General features: G+C 37.4%; 6 protein-coding genes and 1 long non-coding RNA gene across 11 annotated transcripts in view; 4 read left to right on the top strand and 3 right to left on the bottom strand.

Moving 5' to 3' along the window:
* Positions 1-4128, bottom strand: part of LOC124344888 (putative protein kinase C delta type homolog) — a 52216-nt gene extending 48088 nt beyond the window's left edge. Inside the window, exon 1 of the mRNA XM_046798258.1 lies at positions 3281-4128. The gene's annotated coding sequence lies outside the window, so the exon portion shown is untranslated. The remainder of the gene's footprint in view (positions 1-3280) is intronic.
* A 2729-nt stretch (positions 4129-6857) lies between these two features.
* LOC124350948 lies at positions 6858-9135 on the bottom strand. Of its 3 annotated transcripts, XR_006921300.1 has the most exons (4): positions 8715-9135; positions 8578-8653; positions 7853-8519; positions 6858-7769 (listed from the first exon to the last, which is right to left on the bottom strand). It is a non-coding gene; the product is annotated as an uncharacterized LOC124350948 (long non-coding RNA). The 3 variants fall into 3 exon arrangements; XR_006921299.1 differs by having other exon boundaries at positions 6858-8522; XR_006921298.1 differs by having other exon boundaries at positions 6858-8519.
* A 1032-nt stretch (positions 9136-10167) lies between these two features.
* LOC124348294 (store-operated calcium entry-associated regulatory factor-like) lies at positions 10168-11930 on the top strand. Of its 2 annotated transcripts, XM_046798516.1 has the most exons (7): positions 10168-10392; positions 10454-10587; positions 10653-10808; positions 10871-11130; positions 11224-11484; positions 11547-11752; positions 11784-11930. In XM_046798516.1, the coding sequence occupies exons 1-6, from the start codon at positions 10326-10328 to the stop codon at positions 11710-11712; spliced, it is 1044 nt and encodes a 347-aa protein (XP_046654472.1). In that variant the 5' UTR covers positions 10168-10325; the 3' UTR covers positions 11713-11752; positions 11784-11930. The 2 variants fall into 2 exon arrangements, with proteins under 2 accessions (XP_046654472.1, XP_046654471.1); XM_046798515.1 differs by having other exon boundaries at positions 11547-11930.
* Positions 11931-12428: 498 nt separating this feature from the next.
* LOC124349863 (NADH dehydrogenase [ubiquinone] 1 beta subcomplex subunit 2, mitochondrial-like) lies at positions 12429-13056 on the top strand. The gene is made up of 3 exons (XM_046800782.1): positions 12429-12622; positions 12725-12851; positions 12912-13056. The coding sequence occupies exons 1-3, from the start codon at positions 12528-12530 to the stop codon at positions 12975-12977; spliced, it is 288 nt and encodes a 95-aa protein (XP_046656738.1). The 5' UTR covers positions 12429-12527; the 3' UTR covers positions 12978-13056.
* An 830-nt stretch (positions 13057-13886) lies between these two features.
* Positions 13887-16411, top strand: LOC124347380 (translation initiation factor eIF-2B subunit gamma-like). Of its 2 annotated transcripts, none has more exons than XM_046798449.1 (11): positions 13887-14043; positions 14226-14385; positions 14444-14598; positions 14668-14833; positions 14932-15139; positions 15215-15351; positions 15423-15613; positions 15682-15747; positions 15811-15959; positions 16019-16116; positions 16188-16411. In XM_046798449.1, the coding sequence occupies exons 2-11, from the start codon at positions 14238-14240 to the stop codon at positions 16238-16240; spliced, it is 1371 nt and encodes a 456-aa protein (XP_046654405.1). In that variant the 5' UTR covers positions 13887-14043; positions 14226-14237; the 3' UTR covers positions 16241-16411. The 2 variants fall into 2 exon arrangements, with proteins under 2 accessions (XP_046654405.1, XP_046654406.1); XM_046798450.1 differs by having other exon boundaries at positions 14208-14385.
* Positions 16412-16917: 506 nt separating this feature from the next.
* LOC124349250 (SOSS complex subunit B2-like) lies at positions 16918-17974 on the top strand. Its single transcript, XM_046799715.1, has 3 exons — positions 16918-17229; positions 17314-17493; positions 17574-17974. The coding sequence occupies exons 1-3, from the start codon at positions 17139-17141 to the stop codon at positions 17915-17917; spliced, it is 615 nt and encodes a 204-aa protein (XP_046655671.1). The 5' UTR covers positions 16918-17138; the 3' UTR covers positions 17918-17974.
* On the bottom strand, positions 17963-19326 carry LOC124348907 (testis-expressed protein 264 homolog). The gene is made up of 4 exons (XM_046799307.1): positions 18913-19326; positions 18611-18832; positions 18363-18519; positions 17963-18308 (listed from the first exon to the last, which is right to left on the bottom strand). The coding sequence occupies exons 1-4, from the start codon at positions 19174-19176 to the stop codon at positions 18169-18171; spliced, it is 783 nt and encodes a 260-aa protein (XP_046655263.1). The 5' UTR covers positions 19177-19326; the 3' UTR covers positions 17963-18168.
* Positions 19327-19911: the final 585 nt, after the last annotated feature.

Raw genomic sequence — 19911 nt, 5'->3', positions numbered from 1 at the left:
GTACAATCAGCAGTGGGCGCCGAGTTAAATAGGAGGGCCACTCACGAGCAACGCTGATCCCATTATACCGAACGCCTTGTTATTATTTACTATACTAACTCTAATCATCCTGCTTATAAGCTGGCAAAAGAAAAATAAGAAGAAATACATAATATGCTGAGCCCCGGGTGCGTATAATGACATGTAGGCTTAGACAAAAATAGGTTATTTTTTAAAGTTTGATCGTTGTCAAACGACTTAGTTCAAGAGAATTTTTGAAAGCTCTCGTGAGAGAGTTGATCAAAGAGCTCACCCACCAGCGCGACCTTCTTCTTCACTTTGAGTTAAACACACAAACATTATCCGACGTGCTGATCTAGAATTACGCAAGGGACCTGCTCTGTGCCGTCGGCACATAATCCCCCACGCTTTCTAGAATTTTATTTCATTTTATTTTTAAATTTTTCCCCCCAGCACCGTTGGAGTTGATTATTTGCCCAGCGCTTTTGCTGGGTTGTCCATTACCACCCACTTATTCTCTCGCGTGTGGAGAAAATTCGGTTGCGTGTGGACTTTTATTTGATGGGCTGATGCGGCCTTGCTATCTCTCTCTCGTCTATTATAATTGCTTAATAATAAAGCGCTTTTGATGGTGGTGGGCAACTGTGAAGTGGCAATCAACAAGCTGCAATTTGTGAACATGGCACTACTCTTGACCCAATCTGGGCAGCACGTTATCAAGGAGAATTTATTATAGTGCGGGGGTTTCTCCTATCGCAACCAGCGTATAATAGGCCCATTTTGTTTTTATTGAACAAGAGATTTGAAATGAAATTCTGAAAAATCTCAGGGGAAACAATTACAAAAATAAATTTCGCAACCTACGACGGTACATGTATAGTTTATTACTCTGTTTTACTTGCTGACTTGATTACTAGCCAATCAACCAGATCATCAAAACTATTTCAATAAAAACCATCAAGCCAATTTATAGGTCCAATCAAATGCATTTTCTCAGATTATTATTTCTTCTTTATTATGCAATCGATCCCAAATCAAAATTGATATTGTCCTTCAAACTGAGACGATTTATTTGTCTTAGAAACTCTCCTTCTATGCTTAGAGCAGGGTCACGTCAACCTTAATAAGCGATTGGCCAGCGTACTATTATTTAGTTAAAAAAATCAACGAAAACTTTTTGGATTTTCATTTTCAAGCCCATAAATTTCGTCTGGCGATCCTCCCTACTTGTTCAAATTGAGCACTCAATAACCTTGGTTGGGCTGAAGAGTCGACGCGAGAAAGTGATCCCCGAAACCCGACACTATTTTATAATAAAAAAGAACCCAAAACCTTGGCAAAAACTATTTTTTTTCTTTTTAATTCTTCTTCGCGATTCCCTTGTGTTATTTTGTTTGACTTTGAGCACACGCTCGCGCACATCATAAAAATAAGACAAAAAAAAAATATTTTTTTTAAATTGTTTAACTTTTATTTATTTATTTTTTTTTAAGACCCCATTGTCTTTGAATTAAATATTTAAAAAAAAAAAATAAAGGCTCAATTTTGATATGGAGCAGGGTCTTTTTTCTATACCCGCGTCGCTTTATTGACGACTGGTTCGGGATTTCAGGATGAATATATTTCGTTTGGGTATATGTAACAGCACTCTCCTTACAAGGAGGGTGGAAAGGAGTAGAGTATATATTACACAACGACCGCGCCCGCTAGGGAAATTTGTTCACCCAACACACACGCACAGTACACATCTATCGATTCGAACTTTCCAAGTCTCTAGACTTATAAGCTGTGCTGTCCTTTATACAACAACGTCTTGGCTTCAGCCTCTCACTCCCACGATCCCGCGTCAGATCCCGGGAAGAAAAAAAAAAGGGGGGGAGGGGAGTTAACCATAAAACATTTGGCACGTGATTCCAATATCAATCACATTCACCCTCAACGGTCAAAAAAGAGGAGAGAGAATATAGACATCGCCGGCCCAACTGCAACTTTTCTTTTTTTAAATTCCTTTTTTGATTATTTGGTCGCCTTTTTAGATTCTGTGGTCCATCGAATTGTCCAGCAGCACATCCGGACATGTATTTTTTGTATATTTTTTGGCCCAGTTCATTCATTCTGGATCGCCACCCCGGCTGGCCAACCAGCCAGTTTCAGTCGAATCGCGTATGCAGTTTGACAAATCGGCCGTATATGTATAGCGGGGTGGGGGAACAAGCCGCCGTATGCACACACGCCCCATACGATAGACTGTCGTGCCATTATTTTCCCGTCGAGATAGAAAATCGGGAGTTCCCGCGAGCCATACAGACTCTCGTCTCTGAGATGGATGAGCTTCGATATTTCTCTCTTTTGTTGGTGTTGTTGTTGTTGTGTACAACGTGTCGCTTGTAAAAATCATTCCATTCTATATAACCCTCGCCCGATATAATATAGGCACATTTTGGTGCATTATAATCATTTGAACGTGAGACGCTCCCTCAATTTTTATTTTTATTTTTTTAAATTTCGCTCTCGTCTACATTTATTGGATGTTGTTTGGCTTCGATCAGCAGCAGCCCGGGACGATATATAGATATTCCTCCCGAGATTTATTTTGATTTATTACGACCGCGCCTCTTTATATACACTGGCGACAGGGGCGCTGAAATCGCTTTGCAATTTGTTAGTCTTAAGACTTCTCCGCCGCGTCAAACCACTCCATCATTCTTCATGCGCACACGTAATATATATAGCCAACTTTCCAGCCCAAAAAATGTCGAGAAGAAACCCCATCCAACAGATACGATCCTTATTCCATTTTTTGAGGCTATGTAATAACAGCCGCCTATATTTCTTATAGAGATATATAGATATTTCGTTGTGCACACTGCAGCAGCACTAGCGCCCAATGGGATGAAATTATTCATTTCAATCTGTCAATTTGAAACAAGTGATTTATACAAGTTGAACTTATAGAAAGAATCAAAGTCCCTCCTCCGTGTGTTAGGCGATATCAAAAATTTTAAAAATGATTTTGAGATAAAAATGGAATCACTTTTTACATATTATCACGTTACTCGTCGATTGGACTTTAAAAAAAATTCCCTCCAATTGGAGTGTGCTATAACGATGCCTCTCGGGGAATTTTCGAACGCAGGTTTGGACATAGCCCGTCAATATAAAACCGGGTTTATAATTTCCCAAACATTTGGCGCCCGCACGTATACAAGTTTGAAGATAAATTCGCTCATGAATATTCAAAAACACGTTTGAGTGAGAATAATGCTTTGCACAGACTTACCGGGAATTGTGTCGAAGATGACGAAAGCGCAGCCTGGGAGATTGGCCAGTAATAGAGTAGTTAGCCTATTTTGCACGGATGACTGCGAATAAAGGCCACCGTCGGACACAGTGCAACAGATTTTGTGCGTGTGTTTTTCTTCGGCCAACACCTATACCACAATTCACGCAAAACGTCCATCAACAGCGGGAAAGTCAAACTGCACTGGCGAATTCGTCTAGCTGGGCCGAATGAAAAGAAATGATAGCGAAACCCGGCGCGAGAGTCGATGATGGAATTCTTATTTCCTTGTTCACTTATTCCGAATATGCCTCGATGAGAGACACATACCTCCAAATCTGAATGGCCGAATCGAGCGTGAGTCGCTCTAGTTGGGTCCACAGTGTGACACGGAGAGTGAGATAAAGACGCGGGGCCGAGATTAGAATTCCCCAACAGTCTTATCTGTTTAGAAAAAAAGGACGTCAAGGAAAAATAATCCAAACTGCTAGACTCTGAAAAAATCTTTCTGCACCAACAAAACGCCAACGAAAATAGTGGTTGACAGGAGCGAGAGACAATTCGGACAAGGTCTGGCAAACAACAACACTACTTTGAAAATCCTAAAAACACACAGAGAGATGGTGCACGCTCGAAGAGTTTGTCCAATTGAATTGAAATGCGGCTTTTAGAACCAATTCACTTTGGGAATTCACTTATTGGACGTCTGCGAAAATTGAAAAGCGAATGAGATAAATCAAAGAATAACTAGACGCGGACCTGTAATGGCACTTTCACTCGCGTTTGGTTGTGTAGAGAGGAGTGGTGGGGCCGACACACCTGACTCGGTTGGGCGCAAAAGTCAAACTACTGATCGCAGTACTATAGCGCGCGCGATCGCCACATACCCGCGAGAAACTGTAAAAATACAAAAGAGGCGAAATATCTCATATCAGCAGTTGTGTGCGCTTATAACCTTGACTGTCGCATCACCGGTCCCCACCAGCACCATTCAAGTATAGGCGCCAACAATTTCTTGGCTTTCTCTTGCCAAACTTCCGGAGACCATCACATCAAAAGCGTTTGCGGCCAAAACAAAAACTTTCTCTATTATTATTTTAACATTGAAAATGTTTTGTTTAAATACGGGATATACTATAGCTAGTGCTAGCCGGAACTAGGCATGTATAGGAGAGACCTACATCTCGGATTTCCCCTTTTTTGATTCTTGCGTGAACCTGCGTGCAATACCTCGCGGATGAGTCACCGTCATTTGGACAACATCCTGTTTCCTCCCTCGCTCGCAGAGTATAGACGAAAATCAGCTGATGGTGGTGGTGCTGATGTGGATGGCCGTTTTCGGACAATAAAGATGTGGAACAGTGAAAGCGTTTCTCCCAGCAGCGCCACCCAAAACGGTCGGTTGACATAATTATATAGTCGGCAGCAAATTTGTTCACGAAATAAATGTTTGCTTTTGTTATTGAGCGAGTTGACCAAGTGACCTAGTAAAACCAATAAGAAAAAGAAAAAGACCGGGGGTATTTTTTTTATTATATTCCCGCGCGCTGTGACTAAAAGCGGTACTGCACACGAACACAAACGCACAAGGTTAGTACTATACCGTTTAGACGATTAATATAGGTGTTTGAATTATTACGTATTTTTTTTCTGTTTTGTTTGTCGAGGGAACAGCCGCTGTGACAGGAAAAAAGTAGGGCAAATTCTATTTGGGAAAAAAATATTTAATCTGATATACTCTAAGCCATTTCTTCTTATCTTTCTTTTTAAAATTGAAAAAAAAAAATAAACTTTTTATTTCAATTTTTTTTTCTTTTTTCAAATTGTTTTGGAGCGTCGTTCCATCAAATATTTAGCTCCCATGAATTCCATTCAGTTTGTGGGTATCGGACATTTTAAATATGGAATCGACCTTCGAAATATTTGATGGCCTTTTTTAGAGTTTGTTTTAAAAAAAAAGAAAAAAGAAATTTCAAATGTTCAGTTTTTCAAAGAATATTATATCGGGCTGAGGTGTAGCGCATTACATAATTCAACTGTTGTACAGCGTTATTGTTTCGCCAATTCAAGGCGAACGCAGCCCCCGTAATCAAGAGCTTGACGGAGTCAAAATAGATACGTATACATGGATTTTCTAGGTTGCTCGTTCTACATTGGCCGCTCACCACCATCCAACCAACTGTTAATAATAACAAGAATCCGAGAAAAGTTAAGGTCGCCTCTGTATACTAATATCAAATGTAAATCGGGTCAAGCGTCAGCAACCAGAAATCGGATTTTCATTAATTCCTTGAGGAAATGAACGAGAAAGAGAGTGTATTAATCCAGTTTTATAAGGCACTCACACTCAGAGTAGTGTAAAAGCATATATTATACGAGCTCAAAGCTTTGACGTAGTATAGCAGCTGCCTCAATTTGGCTTTAATAGGGCGCGTTGCCATAATATCTGAGCGAAATAATCCATCACGCCGTATATAATACATTCTGGTTTTATTTTTGAAAAGAGAAGTCAAGAGAAGTCCAGAGAAAAAGATATGGCAGCAGAGAGGAAAAATAGGCGGCAATATAAAAAGAAAAGCTCCGAGGATATTACACTATCCGCCATTCGTCCGTACATAAAGCTGCTGCACGATACGACTGGGCGGGATCAGAAAAAAAAGAATCAGATAGAAAAATGAGACGGTAGAAACTGCGCTCGTTTTATTAGAGAAATGATAAAACCTCGGATGAGATTGTCTTTCTTATTCCGTTTGTTTAAAAACAAAAAGTTGCGATTTCGGTGGAAATTCACTCGAAAAAATTTGATGAAATCGATTGGATTTTCACTTGTTCAGGTCTTTTGTTGTTGGAAAACAAAGGAGACAAGAGCAAAGGAGCTAGGGAGTTTATTCTTCCATCCAAAGTGGTTCTTCTCATGGCCTCCACCCCAGCACTTATTCGTTTTATTTTTTATTTGACAAAGAAATCAATTGAAGAAACACAGAGGAAACACTTGAACTTTGTTCATATTACATGTATACAGAACCTCAGGTGTATGGCCCTGTTTGGCAAAGGACAAAAGCACTTCAAGACTTTTTAAAAAGTAGGAAAATAAACTTAATGGAATCTCTCCGTTTTTGAGCAGTGAAGAGTTGCAAGAGAGAGCCAGCAGCTTTCTTATTCGGGGCTCAAAACCATTTGCTTATCCTTGTTTGCACTTTTATACTCTCAATCGATTGCCTAGTATACACAGTTCCTTCAACTCTCTTCAGGTTTCAGACTCTTTTGTTTTTGTTGTTGGTTCCAGCAACACTCTGGCGTAGATAAATGGATGCAGTTTAGGCCACACGTGCGCCCATGAAATTAATTCTTTTGGACGATATAGATATGCTAGTATAATCTTTTCATCGCGAAATCTAATTATCTAAAAATAAAAATACCAAAGCCATATCATTTTATTTTACTGCATATGAGACTAACCGGTTGTATAGCTTGACTGATTTGACAGACTTTTGTTAAAATAATGGTTTGTTATTTATTTATAAAACGAAAAAGAAACTAGCATCACTAAACCCCTTTTGGCCGACGTACTTTCCGCTTACATAACTGGGTATTAGATGTGTATAATATCTACCGGAATATTCAAGTTGAAAATTTGCGGCCGACCATTGTATAGATCTAACCGTCAAGGGGGCCTCCTCATTAAGGATTCAGAGAACTGAGCTACTTTTGGAAATGAGCTACCTATAACCTATATAGTATTCCGCTTCGTCGAAAAGGGAGTGGCCCTTTTGGCTTACCGATGTAATAATCGATGATACACCCGGACGTTTTGGTGGGGGATTTGACTGTACTGATGGTTTTGGTTTACTCCCGAGTTTGATGCGAACATTTCTTTTCAGGGACTTCCAACTACTATATATATTATGCAGCATGGCCTCGTGTATTATGCGAGGCTTAGTTCTTAGAACGATCGCATAAATGGATGGCGAATTAGACATAAAGAAGAGAATTGTGAAAATTCGATGATTTCGATGCTAGGAACATCTCCTACCATTTCACATCTGATGCAAGTTGGCGAGGCTTCCATGTAATTAGGTTTCAAACAGGCGCGTGTTATATACAGGGGAGTACAGGGGGTGACATTCCAGCCTCGCATCGTCACGTTCTGAATACTGATTTTCTCGTCTTATTATTAGCTGTGCGGTATAGAAAGGTCTGGGCTACTACCATATAGCAGGTAACAAGTTATATAGCTTATACTGCATGGCGGGGCATATGGGATTTGACTTATGAATAAAATAAATGATGAATTCTATATGCATACGTTATATTACCGTACGTCGTGCTGAAATTTGAAACAACCGAGGGCGTTATTATATGTTAGCGATATAACTTACTAATCGGATATTTGATCTTGGGCATGGCGGCGGTATAATATACTAGCCAACTTGTTTTCCTATTAAAATTAATTGCGAATGTTATTCAAATTAAATCCCGGTTGATTGATCTAGCATATTGCGCAAGAAAAAAAATATATGTGCTTCACCTTTCAAATTAAAATCAATCGATTTGTGACATAAGAAAACATACCCGTCGACGCTTTGGTATCCTGACAACACGTCGGTTGCTATTCACTTATTACCAACGTTGCATCCGTTTCTCTTGTTTCCCGGTCCAAGTTATTTTAGAACATTTGAAGCGTATTTACCGTAGGCTACACCAAGTTGTTGTAAGTAGGTTACATCAATATAGTTATAGACGTAGGGCGACATTTGGCTGAAAACACTGTAAAGGAAGGATTGCTTAATTAGTTTACAGGTGAATATTTTCGAAACGCCAAAGATAATTGCAGAATGGATGCGAAGAACATTTTCGGGTACTTCGCGGTAAATGGATTAAGTTCCTTCGTCCTACCGAGTTTTGATCGATTGAAAATTCAAATTCAAACAGCAGCCAAACTGCATGCGAAATAGTCGGTGAAAAATGAGTCGATTCGAAGCTTTGTTCCTTGTAAATTGAATTTTTTCTCTCGTGTTACGCACGTGAATAAATGGGCCCCCAGATATGAAATTGAAGCCATCATCTTGATTAAATTTCCATACTTTCAATGACATTTTGACAGGTTTTGTAGCTTTGTCGTTCAGAAATACGACGAGGCTATATTTACTTTGAGAGCAATTGTGTGTGTACAGTGTACACATAGCCGTTCAGTTTAACTGCAAATTTCTGTGCTGAAACTCCAATTTAGCCATTTTTCCTGCTTGAATAATAATTATCGGTATTAAATTAATTAATTGTAGAATTTAATTTGATACCACAGCACCGAGGGTATAGAGATGACCGAGTGACGTGAAAATTAAATAATTAATACACCAACTCCTGTTTGCGAATCTGTAGAATAGTACAAGTGTGTTAGCATGTCTAACTTAGCTTTTAACACATTTAAAATCACATTTGCGAGTCTGCAAGGGAAATGTTTGAGTAGACATTGTTTAAGGTCTAAATCCGTCCAATACATACCCGCGCATCGATTTTCTTTTCATGAATTCCAAGTAGCATACGTTTAAGAGAAATCTTTGAATTTTCAATTCGTTGAGACCAGTTGGTCAGGTTCTTTATTTATAATACATGAAACAGTTGACGACAGCACAATCGGCATTGATCAGTTATACCACGAAAAATGTAACAGCAGAAACCGACACGCAGGTTTACTGAGCCCAAAGTTAATGTTCGAAAACCATTTCGCTTGTCACGACACATGAAAAAAACAAACAGAATTGATTCGGCTGTAAGCTCTGCAAGGAAGTATGCTTCATTCTTCAACAGCAAGGTAGAGTACAAGCACGAATAAGAACTGGCGGTTTCTGTTTATAGTACTGAGCAGCTGCTTTTCTCTCGGAAAGGATTGGCTTTTTGTGAGCTGAAACCGATCATCAAACAGTCGTCCTGCTGGTGGTCGTTCACGTATTTCTGTAATTCGATTAAAAGAGATACATCAGTTTGGTCGTCCCTACCAAGACGTTCGATATTTGAATTATTTTTGATTTTAGCATCAACAAAACTGAATATATTGCCTGAAATATTATATTTACCATTATATCAGCGACAGCTTGGCGAACGGTAATTCGCTTGATTGCCGCCTCTCGTCGCAGTTGTTCATTGACCAACCGCTGTTGCTGTAAGTTGGACATCTTTGAAAGATAACAAAAATTAGATAAAATGATTTTATGGTGATATAATGTTTGAAACAAAGGACATTGCTTCAAATTCTAGACTATCGAATAAGAAATAAAGCTATTTTGGTTATCCTATTTTTTAAAATGACCTATTTTCTATTTTATAAAGCATTGACAAGTTGACTGTTCACTTAGTGAATCCTGAAAGTTTGCATGGCAGATAAAAGAGAACTTTGATTTTAGGCTTAAATTGATGCTATGATAACTTCGTTGACCTAGCTCACATAACAAAGAATTGCTTAAAACACTTGATAGTTTACAAAACCTGTTAAAGTGGAATTGAATATTATGTATGTTATTAATTTGGAACACGAAGACTATTTAGAATGTTGCTGTACGAACAACTACTATCACGAAGAAGGGCGTGGACTTGTTGCACATCACTAACTAACGATCGATTATAACCCAAAAATTTGAAAAAATGTTTCCAATAATAATGCAAATTCTAAGTAATAAATAAATCAATATTGTAGAATATTATTACCTTCGATAGCAGCCCAAATTACACAAGTCAACTCATAAAATGAAAACAAGAATCTAAACACTATCCTGTCGGATGACGCTAAAAAGCACGAAGTAAGAGTTGAAGAGCAAAGGCACGCGCAGCTAACGTTTTGCTTAAGTATTAGGTTCTTTAACCCTCGCTAGATGGCAGCTTGAAAAATGTCGACTGCTCATTGTTTATTTTTATCGAATCAAGGAATTACACGTGTATTAGGAAACGACAAATAAGTGACGAAATTTCTAAGATAACTTCAAAATACTAGTCAACCAGCTTATCTCTTTTAAGAAGACGCGTATATTTTGTCCTGTTTTGCTGCCACAAAATGAGAAATTTTGTATTTATCCTATTTGTTGTATGTTGTCTCGGTAGCACATTTGGAGGTTCTTCAGGTATTTCGTACTATATTCAAAGCAAAATCTAATCTTCAACATAAATGTATTCTCATTTTAGATTCTGTCAAGCTATCCAACATTCAAGTACTAACCCTTTATCATGGCAAAATGACCAATGGCAGGCGTTCTTCCCCAGTACCACAATTGAAATGTGTTGGAGGAACTGCAGGTTGTGGAGCATTTACACCTCAGGTAATGGATTGTGTTGTATTATTTATCATCACAGACTCTTTAATGTTATTATGTTTCTTTATAAGGTGGTCCAGTGTTACAATAGAGGTTCAGATGGTGATGATGTTCAATGGGAATGCAAGACTGATATGGATAATGCTTACCGTTTTGGAAAAATCTCTGTTTCATGTGAAGGCTACTCTTATCCAGATGATCCTTATGTTCTAAAAGGATCCTGTGGAGTATGTTACAGGCTTGCTCCTTTTAATGCATTCAAAAGTTAACAACATTTTTTATTTTCTAGCTAGAGTATTCCATAGACTTAACCAAAGAAGGCTATGGAAATCAACAAGGACATAACTATTATGGAAATGCTGATCATACAAATGATAAAAGAAGCAATTCCTATTACACAAATGATAAAAGAAGCAATTCTTATCATACCCAAGAGTCTACAGGTTCCTCTATCGGAGGTCTTATTATTCTAGTTGTTGCTGGATTGATGATTTATGCCCTTTACAAGACATGCATTGCACCTGCTGCTGAACAAGTATTTCAGTCAAGGTAGAGATTAATCATAATATAATCATTATATTATTAACTTATTTTGTATTATTATCAATCTGTTTTTGTAATTATTTTTTTTTTTTTAATTAGTACCACCAGTGACGATTTTGGTGGATATCCTGGCGGTGATCCATATCGCGCAAATGCTCCTCCACCACCGGGATTTCGCTCAGAATTTGCGCCAAATACCGGATCTCCATTTGGAGCGTCATGTGGTGGAGACCAAGCTGGGTTTGGTAGTAGGCCTGCTAGTACTGGCCGCACCGGCACAGGCTCGGGCACAGGTGCTGGGGGATTTTGGACAGGTGCAGCTACAGGAGGACTGCTCGGTTACATGTTCGGAAGTCGAGGGTAAAATCATTTTCAAACTGTCATCAGCTGAAATTTTCCAAATAATTGTGTTTGTAAATTAGAAATACGAGACCAACCCAAACTTACAGAACTACTCGAGATGATTACTCCGACAATGCTTTTTGGGATGGAGCTACAGGGAGAGGTAGTGGAAATTCGTCATTTGGAGGAACACCAAGCACTGGAACCAGGACAGCATCAGGGTTCGGAGGAACGACACGCCGTTAACAGTTTTCGTATGCCACTCATTTATTTTACGACAAAGAATCTAACATTTAATGGATGTCTGATTTGTTTTCTAACATCTAATCGGTTTTCTTAGATGCTAAAAATTGTTAAAATTCAGCGTAAAGTCACTTGATGTACAAAACAGAAATTTGGCGTTACATTGAAATTACGTTTGTTTCAATAAATCATAAAAACCAGAAAAAAACTAAAAATATAATTTTTTATATATTTCGTCGTTCATCATTATTTAGTTCTTTCATATTAGGATGCCTGGTTTCCTCTCATGTTCTGCTGGGAGAAAAGCGCACCGATAATGCGAAAATCTAGATTGTCTTTGGCGATAAAAGACACGAGAAAAACTAGGAAACCCACTAAGTTATTGACCGAACATTTAAGAAAGGGGGACAACGGGACATCCGTGGACACAAGAGTTCGTAATTATGATTGGAAACTGTGCGTACCCGTCCCTAAAAAGGGGGAGGGAACCAAGCCAGGCAGGCCAAGCCAACTCGCGTGGAAATGGGCAAACGACCACTAGACTGAGGTGTTTGTGAAAAGGAATATCGTTGATTTAAATATTATGCGTAACTTATGTCAGAGTGATAGATAGTCAATTATCTATCATTCTCCATTCTGCTTATGTTTATGTTAATATTTACTCAGTCGTGAAATGAAACTGGATAAGTTCATCGGCAATGTCGCAAGCCAATGATGGAAATTTTGTGGTCTGCTTGAGCCTGGAGACAGCTGTTTCTAGAGGCTGGTTGAATCGTAGAATTTATTTTGCTCTCGCGTTCTTTTCTCAATAAACAAAAATGAATCGAGCAATACAACTGTTGGTAAAAAGTGCTAGGGTAATTAAGCCTTCAACAAGGACCATTAGCACCACACCTGCTATGAATTCAGGAGCGTAAGTTTCATCCTGTTACTTCTGTTTTTTTTCTTTCTTTCTTGAAAATATCTATTGTAAAGGTTGAGATGTAATTGTATAAATTTTGATAACATATCATAGCTGGGCATATCGCGCAACTGGAAGTCATTTTCTGCCAAAGAAACATTATATGGCTGCTGAATTTATTGGAGCCGTTATGTGGTACTGGATTCTGATTCACTTATGGCATGAACCAGAACATATTACGGTAACTCTCACCATAGATAATACTGAATGTTTTTTTTATAAATTTTTATCTGTTTTTTAGGGTGATTTCCCTTATCCTGACCCTTCAAAATGGACAAATGCAGAACTTGGAATTCCTGAAGAGTAACTTAGAAAGAATTCAATTGCAAGTTAAATGTACTATAAAACCAGATGTTTGGTAGCATACAATAAATTTAAAGGAATCATTTCATCTTGAAAATATTTCAAAAATATGAACAAAGGATGGTGTGTGGGTTTTGTTTCTTTTCATGGGGAAAGCTTATTATCTGTTTTGACTTAGTTTTTTACAACTTTAAAGTCATCAATTGACTTTGTGATTCCACTTCTAACCCGGTAAAAGGAAAAATTTGGGATGGGGAATCATTGAATAAAATAGACGTAGGCTACCTTGCTAAATGCTTTATACGATCTACTTGCTCATTACGTATTTCATTCACTAGTAAATCACCTATCATCAGGTTCCGACTTCCGATATATCTAGAGGACCAATTTTCTTGTAGTGGCCGGTTTCCAAAAGCCATGTCTTATCCGCACTTAATTACAAATCTACTTTCGCATACATCGGTTGTTAATTAATATTTTCGTTTCGGTCGCGCTCTTTGCTTTGCGCGCTTCGTGACAAAATAAGGCAGTATATCCTATATTGGCCTACAATTTATCAAAACAGTAGGCTAAAACGCATGGACGAGCTTCGAATTTGTCAGGCAAGAAAAACTCAACTTCGAAATCAGCCATGGAGAATCGACATCTCGTAGTTATTTCTGTTTTTCTGATCTTACTTAACACATTTTTAGATATCGATAGAAATAAATCATGGCTTTTTGTATATTTTATCGGAGTAGAAGGAGAAGGAGCTTAGTTGTTGGTAATCCAAGCAAGTCGTAATAAGTCGCATCGCAGGATCCTCAAAAAAGGATCATTGCACCGTGAATCATTGCAAATTGGCTCCTCCCTCTTTATGGGCGGAGTTAGGCTTTCCATGGAAGTGTTTCCAGTTTCCACGATTTTGGACACCTGAACTGAAACCCGCATCGTGCCCGCATTTTACCCACTGCATTTTGAGAATTTGAGCTAGTGTTTTGCTGTTTACAGCTGTTTACGAAACGTGTTTAATTTTGTCTACCGTGAGGTTAAATATCTGCTATTATTTTATTACGATTCATTAAATTAAGGTACCCGTACATACTTTCCTTTTGGTTCGATTTTATTTTATTAGTTAGAAATGTTTGTGTTGTGTTTCTGTAACGCCGTTTGTGTTACCTTTTCCATGTGCTAACAGATACAAACCGCATCATCCTTTTATTTTCTAATTCTCTCTATGTTTGCTATTTATTAATTTATATTTATATTCTAGTGTTCTTTAATCATGGAGTACCAAGCAGTAATAATGGCTGCTGGAAGGGGTTCACGGATGACAGATTTAACTCATGACCGTCCTAAGTGTCTATTACCAATTTGCAACAGACCAATGATATGGTTTTCATTAAAAATGTTGGAAAATGCTGGTTTTGAAGGTATTTCAGTTTTTTCTTTGAATAAAGTTACTTTTACATGACAAGAACTACTTTTTAGATGTCATAGTTGTTATCCATGAACAGTTTCGAACTGAAGTTGCAGCTATTCCAAGCAAGTATGGTTTGAACATCAAACTGGATATAGCATGTCTTCCAAAAAATGAAGACTTTGGAACAGCTGATTCTCTTAGACTAGTTAAAGACCGAATCAAGGTATAAATCTTTAATAATGCAAGATTTTTAATCACATATACTAGACCTTTAAATCCAATTGAATTGCAGACTGATGTCCTGGTTATTAGCTGTGACTTGGTGTGTGATATACCATTGCACAATGTGTTTGACTTACACAGAACTCATCAATCAAGTGTGACTGCACTTTTTAGCCAGTCCTCTCCAGAAGTAATGTCAACTGCAGTGCCTGGTCCCAAAACAAAATTCAAGCAAGGTATATCTTTCAGCATTAACTAGATTACTTTTGATAACAAAAAATGTATGATAGTATATTCATCAAATAATAATATAAAACCTCCCTTAAAATTTAAGAAAGGGACTTGATTGGATTGGATCTGCAAACACCTCGTCTGGTTTTCTTAGTCTCAGAAGCAGATTTGACTTCAGAAAACGAGGAAGAACTCTCAATCCGAAAATCAGTGATGAAACATTTCCCACAGATAAGTGTTCAAGGTAACTTGCTTGACGCTCATCTCTACGTTATTAAGAAATGGGTCTGTGATTACATTGCCGAAAACCGGTAAGTCAAACCGTTATTTAAATATAATTACGCGTTAATGGATAAATCATAAAAACAAAAAGTTTTTTAACATAGGTCATTCACTATGCTGAAGGGTGAGGTCTTGCCTCATCTTGTGCGAAAACAGTTTATAAAAACTCAAAGGAAAAGAAACGAAAAGGAACTCCCCAATGCGGATGTCTCGGTCGTTTCTTTAAATACTACAAATCGAGGTACTATCAATATAATTTGAAATCTCTACGTCTAAAGTCTAATAGCAATCATAATTTCTTTATTTGTAAAGATATTTGCAGCTTTCTTGTTGATGTCGAAGAGGAAGAGAAAATCAGGAGCTACTCTGTTTGGAATGATCATCGTGGTGATTTGCGTGGCCCATACCAAGATCATAATATCCGCTGTTTCGCTTATGTGGCCAAGGAAGGCTTTTGTCTACGTGCAAACTCTCTGAGCAACTATTGTGAGCTTAACCGACAAGTAAAGAAAGAAATTGTTAACTTGAATGTATCGACGATGTTATTATTATTATTTAAAATAAAATTTAGGTTATTAAAAGATGGAATACAATGTTCCCTGATGAGGAAATCACACCACCCGTATCCAAAGCACAAGTAACGAAAACCCCTATAACTTTTAAATGTTGGATAAACATTATAACATTTTTTATAATATAGGTGGGAACTGATTGCCTTATTGGTGAAACGAGTCAGTTATCGGACAAGTGCTCTATTAAGCATTCGGTTATTGGTCAAGGTTGCAATATTGGAGAAAAAGTTAGGATTACCAATTGTATCATCATGGATAACGTTACCATCATGAAAGAGTAAGATGAGATTATTTATTTTTCTGCTGCAACGTATATGAATTATTTATTCTTTATAGAACAACTCTTCAAGGCAGCATTCTGATGTCCAATTCGGTTGTTGAGAATAGTTGCGATTTGAAAGACTGCATAGTGGGGCATACCGTACATAGCAACTGTAAGTTATTCCTTAAATGATAAACAGAAAAGGTTGCCAAAAATTCTCACGTTTCACTTCTTCGTATTTAGGCAAATCTACCAATGAAGTTTTGGTTGATGCTGATCGGCTCTTGGAAATATGAGTTATTTGAGGTGTTTTTCTCAAATAACTAACTAATAAGTGGTGATAATCCTTCGGGCGATACCTTACAATTGAAGGGCGCTGTTTGCGTGGGCCGTTGGTATGCCTAAATTGCGCGACATCTCCTTGAATTTTGGTTGAAAGTATATAAACAATAAAATTTGCTAATTACCCGTCTAGTAATTTTTTTTTTAACGATTAAACGTGAACTGAAGAAGATGTATTAAAATTTTTTAAATCATGAAGCAGAAAAAATCTAACCCGAAGCTGAACGATAATTTGTTTTTATTACTTATTTGATGATTCTCGGTTGGTTCAACTTTTTCTTCTTAAAAAATTACGACGTCTCTTTATTTGCTGAATCCGGATACACAAATTATTAGATATAACTAACTTTTTTTTTAAATCTATGCGGAGTGTCTGTTTACTTTACTGAGTTATATCCGTCTTCTTTTCAATTTACGCACCGTGAAACATTTTATCAGCATAAAAAGAATTCTAAATCTCAAACATTCAGTTTCAAACAATTTTAAAAATGTCATAAATTAATGATACAACTTATAATTTGAAGATGTTCTTTTCTTCGTTTATAAATGGCATTTCGATTTCGGCTCTTGCGAGTTTTGCTTTTGCCTGCTACTAAATAACTAGACCGCTCATTGAAGCGCACACAAATAATTGGCATTGTTGTATCCATCGAGGCGCAAGCAGTCTGCTTCTGCCTCAAAGTTGTTGATATGTTCGTTCTTCATATCATTTGACGTTTTTAAAATTTCAGTGCAGAATAAAACAACGGATATTGGTCTCTGAAGTAGTTCTTTTGTATGGTTCGTTTGCTGGATAACAACGAAAAATTCTTTTCTAAGTCTTAAGTTAATTGACAACTAACCGAACCAAAAATGCAAGAGCTCAGACCAGAGCTCACTACTGTGAGAGATTTAAAACCTTCCATGAAAAATCTAAATATGATTTTTATTGTTCTTGAAATCGGTAATAAATACTTGTTTACTTTTCGCTTACGAAGTAATATGCATTACTAATTGTTTATCAAATTCTCTCTGTATTTGTTAACAGGCAGACCAAATGTGACAAAAGACGGACATGAAGTGAGATCTTGTAAAGTGGCAGACAAAACTGGTTCTATAAATCTTTCTGTTTGGGATGAACCTGGCCTTTTATTACAACCTGGAGACATTTTAAGAATATCTAAAGCTTATGTATCTGTCTGGAAGAACTCACTGACACTTTATATGGGTATGTCATCAATCAATAATAAATGCTGTTTTATTTGATGTGATAAAACAATTTGTAACCATTGTTTTTATTTAATTCAGGAAAAGGTGGAGATATTCAGAAAATTGGTGAATTTTGTATGGTATTTTCTGAAATTCCATTCATGAGTGAACCAAACCCAGATATGGCTACACAGTTGGTTGGAGGGACAAGTGGTCCTGGAAATCAACCTGCCAACCCTCAAGCTGTGAATGCAACAACTCCTGGAGTCGGACCTCGTCCACCAGGTAATGGAAGACAACAAAATTTAAACGGTGGAGCATGGCCATCAGCTGCTCCAGCTTCAGGGACGATGGGTGGTAATGGAACGATTCCAGCTCCTTTTCCAAGAGGACCCGTTCCGCCTTCCAAAGGTGGAGGCAAAAGGGATCCAAGAAAAAGATAATGTATATTCAGGCCGATTCTCACACAATACTATAATAAAATTTTGTTTTTGGAGTAAGGAGGTTTACTTTATTATCTTACTCCCAAAAGAACATCATACACTGAATGGTTCAGGAGCTAGGATTGTTTTACAAGACGCAGTACGCAGTAGTGTAAACATACACAGAAATATTTAAAACTCATTAAATGAGTAGAGAAAAAGCCTGTAGTCCACTAGAAGAGTACAATCTATCAGAAATATTTTAGGATGATTTATGAATGATTCAATTCTTCAAAAGATGATCCCGAATCACTATCTTCTACTCCATTGATTTCTGTTTTCTCAATTTCTTCTTGTTCATCTTCAGTGTGATCATACTGGTGATGGCTTGGTTCTTGTGCAAGTTCTGAATCTACATAAAAATGGGGTTAGATTCACAGTTAACAACACTTGCTGACTCTATTACCTTGATTTTCTGACACATCAACAGTTGAGTTTGCTAATTCATCAGCTTCTAGGGTTTCTTCAACATAAAATTCATCCTGTCTAGATAGAGGTGACATGAAGACAATCTTATCATTTTCATAAATTTCTATCATAGGATGTGCACACAGATTGCTTTCCTAGAGGTTTTAAATTAAAAGAGAAATGTATAATAACAAATTAAAATTTAGATTTTTCAAAGGGAGACCTTGAGACAATTTGAAATATTACCTTGATATATTCAGCAAGTTTAGGGTACACACGTGCTACTCCAATAAAAATGGATACAGTGTTATTGAAAGGAAAAGTTGTAAGTACAGCATGATCTACTGCTGGCAAAACTAATTCCTTGAAACCGTGCTCAAGAAAAGTAGAAAGATGAGCATTGTCAGGTTCAGATTCTCCTTCAGATAGAATTACTCCAACACAATATCTCAGCTCTGATGGGTTCACCTGCAGTATCAAAGAATGGTTAAATTATAAGAATACTTGAAAATCAATTGATCTATCTACTCTAATGTTAGAATAATTACCTGTTGTGGATCATCATAGTATATTCCTATGGTTTTCAAATCAGGTATTAAGCTATGTGCTTCTGTAAAGAGGTGACCTGCGTTTTTGTATGGTCCTCGGGCAAATTTATAAGCAATACGCAAATTGGTAAAGGGAGGGCGTTGAGCTCTGATTTCAATAGTAGCAAATAGCCCCGAATAAACAAAAAAGTAACCAACTGAGATGAAAAATACAATTAACAAGAAAATCAGGTAATAGACGAGATCGTTTGCTTCAGCTTCCATGTTACTTCACAGATCAATAAGTCATAGAAAATTAAGCTAAATTTGTGCTAGTGGAATGGAATTAGAAAGCCCTTTACTGGTAGTAACCGATCACAAAGGGGGGTATCTTTCTTTCTTTATTCTTCAGACAGCTGATTCTTGTTGCGATGTGCTGCCTCGTGATGTTATGTTTACAGGCGCTTTATATAGACTTGGAAATTTGACAATAGATGGCGGGAAATCTGAAACCTTACAAATATTTCATGCCTACCAAGCACAAACAAAAATAAATAAATAAATAAATTGTATTGAAATTTACACCCAAAATATTTGATTTACCAAAAGAAAATAGCTCGTTTAATTTTCTCAAATTTTTCTGGGAATTCCAATTTGCAAGGACGAACAAATTTAGAGCTTTAACGATAGGGCAGAAATAGAATTTCGCAAAGCTCCTCGAAAGTTGAAGAGGAAGAAATAATAAGAAGTGAATCGCGGAGTAAAAAATTGGTAAAACCCTTTATTTTTAGCTACTGCTAGATTGTGCCTTGACCACTGTGAACACGTTTTAAAATCTAGTTTTTAATTTGATCCATTTGAACCAATTTTTACGTGGGCTCTTCTACTTCTACGTTGTTCTGTTTCAAGGTTGTTTGATCAATATTTGGCGTGCGAAGCGGCTGTAGATAGATATTAACGATATCACGTACAGAGAAACTCCCTTCTTGCACGCGACTAGTGTCGTTAGGCTAGCGTATT

Source organism: Daphnia pulicaria, chromosome 1 (assembly GCF_021234035.1).
Source record: "Daphnia pulicaria isolate SC F1-1A chromosome 1, SC_F0-13Bv2, whole genome shotgun sequence".
NCBI lineage: Eukaryota > Metazoa > Arthropoda > Branchiopoda > Diplostraca > Daphniidae > Daphnia > Daphnia pulicaria.
This window is presented reverse-complemented; position numbering and strand designations above follow the sequence as displayed.